The sequence below is a fragment of the Peromyscus maniculatus genome, chromosome 16 (assembly GCF_049852395.1).
Source record: "Peromyscus maniculatus bairdii isolate BWxNUB_F1_BW_parent chromosome 16, HU_Pman_BW_mat_3.1, whole genome shotgun sequence".
In the NCBI taxonomy this organism is placed as follows: domain Eukaryota; kingdom Metazoa; phylum Chordata; class Mammalia; order Rodentia; family Cricetidae; genus Peromyscus; species Peromyscus maniculatus.
The window spans coordinates 52,267,325-52,280,110 of NC_134867.1; the positions used below are offsets into that span (position 1 = coordinate 52,267,325).

Below are 12,786 nucleotides of genomic sequence, written 5' to 3' on the forward strand. Positions count from 1 at the left end.
CCACGCGGTGTCCCACAGTCTTTCTTCTATTCCTCCCAGTTACCTGTCTTCCTGAATCCCCACACTCTCCATTGTTCACCGACCTCTGCCACAACTTCCTTCCTACGTCTCACACAAGAACCTACCAAGCTCATTCTGTCTTGACTTTGGGGCCTCGTTTCTTAACTGATTTCTTCCAAGTCTCTTCCTGCCCTCAAATAACAATCACCTCTTCGGAAAATGCACTGTATGACCACCCTGCTCTCCACCAATTCCACCCTGCCTCAGTTTCCCCTCCTTTACTGACTTCAGACATATTGCTCTCTTTATTGACTTCACATTACATGGTACCACATGGTATTGACTATTTTATTAACATTGATCACGCATGATCAGAACACAGACACATGAGTTGTAAGCAGGACCATTGTCTTCCTTACCTCAGAGCATCTCATCCCACCCTACAGGGAAGTCTCTCAGTCATTTTTGAACAGCAAGCACACAGTTTTGTTTGGCTAGTAGCCCCAATGAAAGCGCATGAGAGAAAGAACCCCTGCCATTCTCATTTACATTGTGTTTATGTTATCCAAGTAAAAGGCTATAAAGGGTTGCCAGATGGCACCAAGAGGATCTCCCAGGTGGGTGTTGGAAAACTCCAGGGCACACAATCTCATACTCAAGTCTGCTGAGGAAATGCCTTCCTCAGTAGCCATACTCCTGAAGGAGTACAGAGACAAGGTTCGGGAACCTTCCTTCTGGGCATAGTTTTGCCATTAATTATGATCTGTGGAATCTAAGATAAGCAGCTTTATCTTTACGGGTTGTGATATCCTCCCCGTAAAGCTGGATTAGGACTGTCACTGTGTGTTCCCAGCTCTGTGGTTCTCAAGCAGTGAATGCTGGTCACTCATGTATAGGTGAGGTACACCTAGAGCTCCAGAGACATCCTCCTCCTAGCAAGTCCACTCTGGAGATGAAATTTATGCTTGGAGAGAATGCTAGGAGCATAGAATTTAGAATGTGAGGAGTTATGCATAACCAAAGAGTATTTCAAGTAAGCTCAGAAATACAGTGTTCTGGCCCAGCGGTGGTGGCGCACACCTTTAATCCCAGCACTCAGAGGCAGATGGATCTCTATGAGTTCGAGGCCAGCCTGGTCTACAGAATGAGTTCCTGGACAGCCAGGGCTACACAGAGAAATCCTGTCACAAAGGAACAAAGGAAGGAAGGAAGAAAGGAAGGAAGGGAGGGAGGGAGGGAGGGAGGGAGGGAGGGAGGGAGGGAGGGAGGGAGGGAGGGAGGGAGGGAAAGTGAGTGTTCTGGAATCCTCTCAAAATTCTTATCTCCCCCAGAGAAGATTGATATTGATAGGCCCAGGCCCAAACCCTCCAAACAGCGCAATCTTCCCTTCAGTAAAAGAGAACACCAACCCCAGAGGCCTCGTCTTCCACTCTTCTTTGTCTCACCACTTTCTCTCCCTCTCCCAGTGTTCAGATCACAGCGATCAGGTTTCAGCTGTCTCTCTTTTAATCGCATCCGTCTTGCTATAAATAATAACAATTCAAATATCTGAGGGATACTTGCCAAAATAAAAATAACCTTGCAAAGGAGATGTTTTTCATAAGAATATTAGGGAAAATGTTTGAAATTAGGACTATGCAGTGAATTTGAAAGTGATAGGCTGGCCCATTTGATGTGGTTTCTGATGCCAGCAGGCTTGTAAAAATCCACCACTTGCTGAGTTCTAGTGAACTGTCAATGTATAGTCACCCTTGTCTGAAGAAGCCATTAAAATACTCCCCTCTCTCCTAAGGACTTGTCTTTGTGACTGCTTTGTTTGCAGTGGATTCCACCCCAGGTAATAGGTTACAACAGGTTGAATTCAGAAGCAGGCAAGAGAATCCAGCTGGAGTTAGATATGAGAAATGTGCAAAAGTGTAAAACATGTTCCTCACTCTGTTTTATTAAAAACTGTCACAGAGGAATGTTTATATTAATGTATTTATCTTCTGTGTCAGTTGATTAGTATTCAGTTTTAATTTCTAGTGTGTGTGTGTGTATACATATGTATATATAATGTATATGTATATCATCCATTTTAAAACTATTCCAGAGTGTAAATAAGTCATGTTACTTAAAATATTGGAGTCTCTCTACCTGAGAGCGAAGACCACTATGTGATCAGCTCCTTCTGTACACAGAGACTATAGTCCCCATTATGGCTTCTCACTTGAAAGTATCTTAGAGTCACTACTGCTGTGATGAAATACCATAACTAAAAGCAACTTGGGGAGAAGAATTGTTTGTTTGTTTGTTTGTTTGTTTGTTTGTTTGTTTGTGGGCTTACATATCTTGAATCACTGTTTATTGAGGAAAGCCAAGGCAGGAATTCAAACCAGTTGGGAATCCGGAGGCAGAAGCCAATGCTGAGGCCGTGGAGGGGAGCTGCTTACTGGCTTGCTCACCGTGGCTTGCTCGGCCTGCTTTCTTTCTTTCTTTTTTTCTTTTTTTTTTTTTTAAGATTTATTTTATTTATTATGTATACAGTGTTCTGCCTGCATGTATCCCTTCAGGCCAGAAGAGGGAGCCAGATCTCATTACAGACGGTTGTGAGCCACCATGTGGTTGCTGGGAATTGAACTCAGGACCTCTGGAAGAACAGCCAGTGCTCTTAACCTCTGAGCCATCTCTCCATCCCTTGGCCTGCTTTCTTAAAGCACCCAGGACTATCAGCCCAGGGTTGGCACCACCCACAATGGACTGGGCCTTCCCCCATCAATCAGTAATTAAGAAAATGCCCAACAAACTTGCCTACAGCCTGTTCTTATGGGGGGATTTCTCTCAATTAAGGTTCCCTTCCTTTATCTGGCATTAGCTTCTGTCAAGCTGACATAAAATTATCTAGGACAAATAAAGATTGCCAGACTTTTTAGGATAACATTTGCATGGATGACAGAAGCCACAATTACCAAGCAGAGAAATAAGAGCTCAGCAGAAGACAAATAACAACCAGAAAGATCACCACCATCACCATCATCATCACCTTCACCATCACCATCACCATCATCACCATCGCTATCAGCATCAGCATCAGCATCACCAGCATCACCATCATCATCACCTTCACCATCACCATCATCACCATCATCATCACCATCACCATCACCATCATATCCTTATGCTATATAATAGAATATTTTTGCACTTGTGAAATAAGAACAGACACATAAAGAAACATCCAGGTAGCATGTTCAGACAAAATAAACACCCCCAAATCCTCCAAACTTACTGTCTGGTGACAGTAGTAAGAAAATTATCAGTAGAAGGGAAATGAAGTAAATCTCTTAGAGAGAGAGAGAGACAGTCAGCATCATGTTGAGGGAAAGAGGAGAAGAATTAGAAGATCAAACCAGGAGATCCAAAAGTGTAACAGGACCTCTAACAGCCACCAGCAGAGGGACAGACACATCAAATACAGGATTCCAGTAGGTTTTAAATTCCTTGGTCCCAGGATCCCTTGCCTTCCTGCAGGTGGTGAAGACCCATGAGCGTATCTGTTTAAGTTTTATTATGTTTTGTTTATTGTGTCAGGAACTACAGCTCAGAAGCGATTCAACTATCAGTTTGTATTATAATAATAATAAACCCACACATTTTGGCAAGTGGCTTGATGACTTTATGCTTTGTCTCTTTGTTTGGGAACCGTTTGACATTTTTGAAGCTCTCTTTACTGTCCGGCTTCATAGCAAACGTCAACATCCCCGTGTCTACTTCCGGTTTCTGTGAGGCAAGCCAAGTCATACAGCCTCTGGCAAAGCTCACTGAGCATTTTTATGAATTAATGTCCTATCTGGGTGTCCTGAATAAGGGAACATTAGATGCCACATGGAGGTCAAGGTCACATCTAAACTGGCTAAGTACGTGATCAAAGACCAGACCCAAAGCTGAGAGCAGCACAGAGTCTCAGAATTATGTTAGCAATAAATAAATAAATAAACAAACAAACAAACAAACAAACTAAAAACTTAAAGAAAAAATCAGCAACTGGGGAGAAGGGTGATACTAAATTCTCGATAGCAGTATTTGGATTCAGGAGGCTCCAGGAACATTCAGAGGAAGTGACTCCAACCAAGAATCCTCTGCCCCAGGACATCATCAGCCCAGGCGAGGGGAGGACATTTACTGAAGAGGAAGACTCGGAAGAATATCTAGCGAGCAAACAATTCCACTTTCAGAATTTTGTGCAACATTGGGAGCTTAAATGGTTAGTTAAATAGATAGACACGCAGCATGATGGTCTGCCACTAAAACTTAATGAATTTATGGTTAAGCAGAGATGCCTGCTCTCGTGGTGTATCTGTCTTTTGAAACACTCCCTTTATTGATAATTTTGTTAGTGTGGTTTGAGAGTCTTATTCTTCGGCTGGAGAGATGGCTCAGAGGTTAAGAGCCCTGGCTGCTCTTCCAGAGGTCCTGAGTTCAATTCCCACCAACCACATGGTGGCTCACAACCATCTATATAATGGGAAATGGCACCCTCTTCTGGCATGCAGACAGAACACTGTGTATATATAATAAAGAAATTAATCTTAAAAAGAAAAAAAACAAAACAAAAAAAACTGAGAGTCTTATTCTTCAAATGCATCAGGAGTTCACCAAGACTGGCAATGCATCCCACTTTGCTTGGTGTACATGTGTGTGCGTGCACGGACCTTGTACTTCGTGCATGCCTAAGCTCTTCTTCAGTGAATGAATGTGTGTTAGCAACTTTGGCAGCTCATGACAAATGTCTGGAAAACTTAACTCTTCTGCAGGCATATCTTTGGGAGAACTACTGGTCCTGTCTAAACTCCTGCTCTACCCATGACCTTGGACAGCTCTTATCTAAGCCTTGGACATGGTGGCAATAGACCTGTGACCCAATTACCTGATTCCTTGTAAATGCCATTAAGGTTTAAACCTTTAAGTTCCATAAAATGTCTTTCACCTGAAAACTACAATCTAATACTTCCTATGTGTTTTGTTTTCTTAGTGACCTTCTTCAAGATCTGGAAAACTGTGAAAATGATCCTGTGGCCATAGCAGAATGTTTTGTGTCCAAGGTAAGCACCATTCATTTTTTCAGGGCCTACCAAGGCAGACAGAGTGTGCAACCTGTTTTCACTTTAAAATTAGGGTAAATTGCCGGGCGGTGGTGGCGCACGCCTTTAATCCCAGCACTCGGGAGGCAGAGGCAGGCAGATCTTTGTGAGTTCGAGGCCAGCCTGGGCTACCAAGTGAGTTCCAGGAAAGGTGCAAAGCTACACAGAGAAACCCTGTCTCGGAAAAACCAAAAAAAAAAAAAAAAAAAAATTAGGGTAAATGGTCATTCAATATTGAATTAAGCTAGCCAACCAGTCACAAACTCTTTTGTTTTGTTTTCATAGCTCTGTGTGTGTGTTTTAATCTACACACACACACACACACACACACACACACACACACACACACAGTTGCAGAGAAGAGGAAGGAGGGTGTTAGCACTAGTAATCCTAGAGTTTGTATGGTAGTTGGATAATGTTATTCATTCTTTTCCTAGAGTAAAGAATGTAAAGAAAAAATCTATATACCATACCTCTCAATCCACTCCAAAAATGCCCAAGAATCTACATGCTTTGGGTGTGGTATGTGTGTACTAGCATGGTCAATGCTCTTACCCCTCCAAGGGGTAATGAACAGCAAAGCTTATTTTCCTGCATCTTAACAATGCCCCTGGTTTCCTATATTCTTCTTATGTGTCGCTGGAGTTTAGAAAAATGCATGACATGGGCTTGACATGAAGACAGGTGTCAGCAAGTTCATGCTCTGAACTTGGAAGGCTGATATTCTGCAATATCCCAGGCAGTTCACGTGCTGCTGCCTGGCACACACACGTAGAATCCTGTCTCCTTCAAGTTTCACAGTGAGACTCAACAGCTTTTCTCTGGAAAACCTCTAGAAGAGATCAACTTGCAGGGACGGGGAAAAAAAACTTCATGTGATTTCTGTGTGAAGATTTGAAGTGGACAAGGTTGAAGCAGGTTCACAGCAGTGCCTTGGATCCAACCATCAATTAGCGCCTCATTTAGAGCCCTGAAGTCCAAGGTGAACTAAGATGTTGCCCCAGCCTTTGCTGGCCCTAGATCGTTTCACACATTATCTCTGATGGTCTGGGACCCATCCAGGTGGCTGGAAATTCAAAGTTAACAGCTCTCTGGATTTGACTGAAATCACTACACAGCAATCAGTGGGCCTGTATGTACCTCCTGTCTTTCTATAGCTTTGTGTGTGTTCCCATATAAAATCATGGTGCATACATGCTTCCACACACAATTTTTTTTTCATAGCTGCACTCGTTGTAATGGATTCTCTTATAGGGTAGGAGTTTTAAAAAGACAAAGAAATGGCAACAGGAGAAATGGCATGAAAACAAACAAACAAACAAAAAACCTTGAGCATTTCAAAGACAATATGTGCATGCGCAACACTGACACTTCAGAAAGCATTCGGCTTTTGCTCCTAACTTTAGTTACACGCTGATTAAAGAGGTTCCAGTGTTCGCTTAACTCTGGCTTAATTACTCACATAAAAGTTTGTTTATGTGCCTCCCTGCCAACTCCCAAATCTCATTTTTCATTGTAATATTGCCAAGTTTAATTAGAAGACCAACTTCAGCACTCGGCACTTTCACATGGGAGCAGGAGCCGGGAGGGTGTGCCGGGCTCGGCACTACCCACTTCTCACTCAGCGCCCTGACATTTCGATGAGGTTATGTTTCTCTGAACCGCCACCAGCTGCTCTGCTCTGAGAGGAATGGAAAATTGCTTTAATTGAGAGGTCATTAGCAAAAGAGGTAAAGCTGGCAGTTGACTTCTGCTTTTATCGGAGTCGCCGGGGCTCACACAGAGCGTCGTCGTCATTGCCCTGGCTCGCTTGGGTGGTATGTGTAGGCTAAGGAAGTCCTTAGCCAAAGAAAGAAAATACTGTTTCATCTCACTGACGGCTTCCAAAAGAAAAGGGATGACAGTTGCCTTAGGGACAGCAGTAAGCGTTCTCTCCTCGGCCTGATGCCCGTGTATGCTGATTTGCACTCGGAGCTCTGGAAGCATCTTGAAAGACTCGAGTCTGTCCCCAGATTGCCTTCTCAGCCACCCTCGTGCTCATCCCTCACTGGACTGTCAGCAGGGCTTACTCTAGGCAGCTGAAGGAGAGACTGCATGACTTCCAAGTTCCCCTTAGAATCCTCTCCCTCGGTACTGCGTCACCTCCCATGAGTGCTTATTTCCTTCTTTCATAGCTGAGGAGAATGTGTACACGTTCGCACAGAAAGATGCAACCAACACTCACTGCACACACACACACACACACACACACACACACACACACACACACGCCACATGTTGGATTTATCATCAAGAAATTGCTAGTGTTGAAAATCCATGTCAAGTCACTGTCACGTTCCCCATGTACTACTTATGTACTATGTCCAAGAAAACGTCCCTGGAGAAAGGACTGTAAAGGAGAGAGATCTGTGGCAGAAAAGCACCAAAGTCACAGACTTCTGTTCTCTGTCACTCACTCAGCAGCCGCTGGGTGTCCTGTGTGCTCTGCTCGGCAGCCCTGTACCTCATAGTTTCGCTTTTTACATAATTGCCTCCTCTGTGCACCCTCTCTAATTAGAATCTGAAAGGGCTGGAAACTAGAAAGCAGTCTCTGCTTTTTTTCTGATTTGCATAATATATTTCCCTAAATGCATCTTTAAAGGGGTTTGGGCTGGCATTATACAATGGATATATCTATTATTTGTAAAGTCTGCAGATGCTTGGGTATCTAAGGTCAAACCTGCATTTAACCCTCTGTTAGGAATAGGCCACTGATGGCGATCAAGCCTCTAGAACAGGAAGAGTCACAATGCCACAAGAAGCCCTAGGACCTGCCTAGGGACTAGTATATGTAGGCTGACTATATGTCTCAACTGCAGTGTAGCTTCATGAAGGCCACTGTTTTCAATGTGGCATGGCCCATGATCCTAAAGGTCTCAAAGGAAGAGGACAGGTAGCTGGATGCTGTTCTAACCCAGGGTGAGAAGAAAACAGTAACTCTGAGTCAGTGTGGACCAGAGGGGAGAAAGCTGGAGTTTGCTATACTCTTGCTGAAGGACCTGAGCAAATCTCTTTGCTTTTCTCATTCCTGGGGCCAGGGCTGTCTTGCACAGCCAATAAATGCCTAACTCAATGTATGGAGGACCCAAGTAGAGGCTACAGTGGGACAGGTGTCTGCTGGTCTCATAGGATAGTATTTGCTGGGTGGACCTGTAGGCCCGTGGCCCATGGAACCTATACTTTGTCGGAAGAAGCCAAAACCAAGTTATTTATATTCTTCGATGCTTAGAAGTAGACAGCTAATTTAGGATTTGTAAAGTGCTATATTGGAAAATGTGGTGCCGGGTTTAGAAAGCTGTTTAGGCTGTAAGGAAACAGATTCAAATTGGCCCAGAAGCTATGGAGAGGAATCTGGATGAATCTAGTATTTAAGAAATTGGAATTTACCCCATTGTCTACCAATCCTACTTCCAGAAAGCTATTCATAGGATAAACTGACAAAATTTTAATGAGTCTGACATGATACTTGGCAGTCATACTTGATCCTCCGAAGACTGCAGACAACTTAAACAAAAAGCTGCTTGAGTAATCTTTTGTATATTCAACCAAATAATGGAGTACTGTGGAACAATGCAAGAAAATAAGGAATGTCTCCGTACACTGAGGGGAAGGGGGAGGCAGTTAAGTGTGCAGAGCACAAGCTTCTCAAAGCATGGTCCCTTACCTGTGACATCAGCGTCACAGGGGAACTTGCTAGAAATGCTTGCAACCAAATAAAGGAGAAGCTGGTGCTCAATCTAGCAATCTGTTTCCATAAACCTTCCAGTGACATCCACTCATGTTCACTCCTACAATGTGATTTGTTTATCTGATAAAGGGATGTCTGTGTTTAAAAACAGGATGACAGATAAGATTTAAAAAAATAGGAGAAAGGAACTGGATGTGGAAGCTGAAATCTCAGGAGGAGAATCGGGAGTTCAAGGCCATCCTCAGCTATGTAGCAAATTTGAGGCCAGCCTGGGCCACATGAAACTCTATTTCAACAAACAAAAATTGAGGAAAGGAAAGAAGAAATCACCTAGAATGGAGCAGAATGAGTTAACTTCTCTGAATAAGCATTTATCACTAAGACTGGATTTGCATGTATATAATTCAAAAGCCCAAATTAAGGCTTTAAAAAACAGATTTTGTATACCAATAGTAAAATGAAACAAACACAAAAAGATGTGTGTGCAGTTGGTAGGTAGCCATGCAAAGGAAATTCTAACTGATTTGAAAAATGTGTGGTGGCCAGAATATATATATATGGTGATGTTCCTGTTCTCCTGTGAAAACTATAGAGTGTGCTATGGGATCATGCAAAGACTGATATTAGTGCCCTTGAGAAATGAAATTGCCAGGAGAAATATAGAAGCAGGAATGCTCCAGACTCATTAAGTCCTATAGTTCTGAATCTGAATAACAGGTAGTGCCACCCTTATCCCAAAGGCTTAGGACCAGAAATAGTTCAGATTTTGAAACTTTTCATGGACGTAATATAGTATCTTAAGGATGAGATGCAAGTGTGAATACAGAACGCAGGAACACTTCCTCTACACCTAGGCTGAAGTGATTCTGCATAATATTTTCAGTGCAGCTGTGTCTTATGCTTCCCCTTGCGTGAGTTGAGGTATGGGATTTCCCACTTATTTCATCATGCTTATTCTCAAAGATTGGATTTTCAGCATTGTGGTGTTTTTTTTTTTTTAATTTTGTATTAGTATAGACCAAGTCTTCTTTAAAATCTCTTAGAAAAACAATATCCCTAACTTTGTCCAGTGAAAAGCCCTAAAAATGATAAACCCAATAGCTAGAAGGTTCCTAACACCCAGACTGGTTTCTATCTCTAAATACTGCTTCCTATGGAGGGTCGGGGCTCTGGGAAGCATGGGTGTGGGTGGTTGGGAAATATACAAGATGTTCTGGAATATCTTGTCACACAGAAAACATGAAATTTCTGAAGATGATAGGTCATGTGATAGACATAATTAGGCCGGTATCAAAGAAGAGGTGCCTAGTGGTCAAAGATGGGGGTCATTTGAACCACCAATGTGATGGTCATTCTTGGTTGTCAACTTGACTACACCTGGAATTAACCAAAACCTAAGTGGCTGGGCACACCTGTGAGGGATTTTTTTTTCTTAGTTAAATCATTTCAAGTGGGAAGGCCCACTTTTAATCCAGATCTTTGGAGGTGGGAAGATCCACCTTTAATCTGGGCCACACCTTCTGCTGGCAGTCTATGTAAAGGACATGGAAGAAGGAAGCTCTCTCTCTTTGCCTGCTTGCTCTCACTTTCTCTGGCAAGTCCACTCCTCCACGGGCATTAGAACCCACTTCTTTGGAATTCTAGTAAATACTGAAGACCAGATGAGACATTCAGCCTCATGGACTGAACTAGATTCTTGGACCTTCCATTGGTGTCCAGACAGCCATTGTTGAACTAACTGAACCACAGCCCATAAGCCACTCTAATAAATCCCTTCCCTTCCTGGATGGATGAATGGATGGATGGATGGATGGGTGGATGGATGGATGGATGGATGGATGGATACATTCATTCATTCATTCATTTTATAAATTCTGTTCCTCTAGAGAACCCTGACTAATACAACAAGTAAAGATAGTTAATTGAAAACAACTGAACCTCATTAAATAAATATATTCCTATTTATGAATTTATAGTGACATTAATAATCAGACAGGTTCTTTACAGGATATTCTGAGAATAACAAATAAAGAAGAGTGACTGTACTAGAAACATCACCATTAGTAACCCCTAGAAACAAGCCTAAGTAGTAATCACCAATGGCTATTAACATCACAGAAAAGATGTCCAGACATTTGTGCCTCCTGACGGGAGCACAGTGCAACCTATGGTGCATTTTGCCAAACTATAAATCCCCAATCTGAGCCACCCTCTGTTAGCACTCAGTAGTACAATGGAGAGGATCCAGAGAGGGACTGTAATGTGTCCCCAGGACACTGAGCCTGGCACCATGTGGGGAATGGATGGACGGCTTTCTTCAACAGCTGAAGGTCCAAGGGAAAAAACAGTCGAGATATAAAGATCAGAGGAGGGTAGAGGATTTGCCAAGGATGCTGGGATTCTGGGTCCCAGCTTTACAAAGCAAACAAATGAGCAAAAATAATCAACCAGTTGATAACATGTGCTGTGTATGAGTCTTCTGTGGACTTCAAATCAAGCAGTGGAGTGTGAAAGGAAAGGAAATCAGAAGAGAGAAATGTGACTAGTTATTGCCAAACCTTGTATCATGGGATTATTTAAGTATGATGGTGGAATTGTGATGCCTCTTGATTAAAATGCTTAGAAACAGGGGCTGGAGAAACGGCTCAGAGATTAAGAGCAGGGGCTGTTCTGCCATAGGACCCAAGTTTGATTCCCAGCACCCACATGGCGGCTGACAAACGTCTGTAAGTCTAGTTCCAAGGGATGTGAGGCCCCCTTCTGGGCCCCAAGGGCACCATGCTTACATGTGGTTCTTAGACGTACATGCTGGCAAAGCACCCATACACATAAAATATAAAATATTTTTGAAAAAAATGGTTAGAGACCGGTAGTAAAATAAGTGACATGATACGTTGTCTAGAATTTACTTCAGTGTGATGGTAACAGGGGCAAGAGGAGCAGGGAGGTATAAACTTTGAGTTAATGGTTATCACGTTGGATGGTGGCTACCTGAATAGTTACCATCCTCTCTAATTTTATATATGCTTAAAATGTCCCATAATGAATTTTTTAAAAAATAAATATTGACTTAGTCCTACTTGAGTTTAACCAAGAAGATTCTAAGAGACAAGAATTAAAAATTAAAGTTAACAGTATCAGAAATAAGCAGTGTCTCAAGCATGGAGTTGTTTAGGAAGCCAGGAAATGTGAATTCCTGGCAAAATACCCCGCAGCTCTTGGTCAAAATGAAATTCTAGTTCAGTGTTTGCAAGAGCCAGTAATTCTTTGGCTTGCGCCATTCATTCTGACAGTTGCCCAGCCAGGAGTCTGAAAGTCTACCTTTCCTTACACCTACTGAGGATGTATTTCTTTCCCTTGGCTGTGTAGGGAATCCCAAAAGACAAGTTAGTGGGTGTCACCGCCAGTTTTCTGGCTTATTCTTGCCAGGCAGTAATTCAATGAGGTCCGTGTACACCAGAGGGTGTACAGAATGCTTTTCCACTTTGTCGATCTTACATAACCAGAGTAGCACAAATAGTGCTTGTCCTCAAGGATGCAAAGGAACTGGGGTGATGGGTGGTCCCCTTCTCTCTTCCTCCTCTCCTTTCCTCCTCCTCTTCCCCCTTTCTTCCCTTCTAACTCTTCCTTCCTTCCTTTTCTCCTCTCCTTCCTTTCCTTCCTTCCTCCCCTCTTTCTTCACCTCCTCTTTCCTCTCTTCCCTCCCTTTCCTCCCCCTCCCTTCTCAACTCCCTCCTTTCCTTTCGGACAGTCTTACTGTGTAGTCCAAGCTGACCTCAAGCTCACAGTCCTCCTGGCCCCGCCTTGCATCAACAAGACTGACTTGACAATTGATTTCTTTCCTCACCCCAGGCCATAGAAGGAAAAGGCCAGTTTCGTATCTCTTTGTAAAAATGCATGTCATCAGTCTTCATTAACCTAAGTGTGCTCTGTTTCTTT

At 42.9% G+C, this 12,786-nt stretch overlaps 1 protein-coding gene across 13 annotated transcripts in view; it reads left to right on the forward strand.

Annotated features, from left to right (window-relative positions):
* Plekhg1 (pleckstrin homology and RhoGEF domain containing G1) overlaps positions 1 to 12,786 on the forward strand; it is a 208,653-nt gene that overhangs the window by 164,766 nt on the left and 31,101 nt on the right. For all 13 annotated transcript variants that reach the window (XM_042262333.2, XM_042262335.2, XM_042262330.2 and 10 more), the window contains one exon: positions 5,012 to 5,081. In XM_042262333.2, the coding sequence (XP_042118267.1) occupies positions 5,012 to 5,081 (70 nt within the window). The remainder of the gene's footprint in view (positions 1 to 5,011; positions 5,082 to 12,786) is intronic.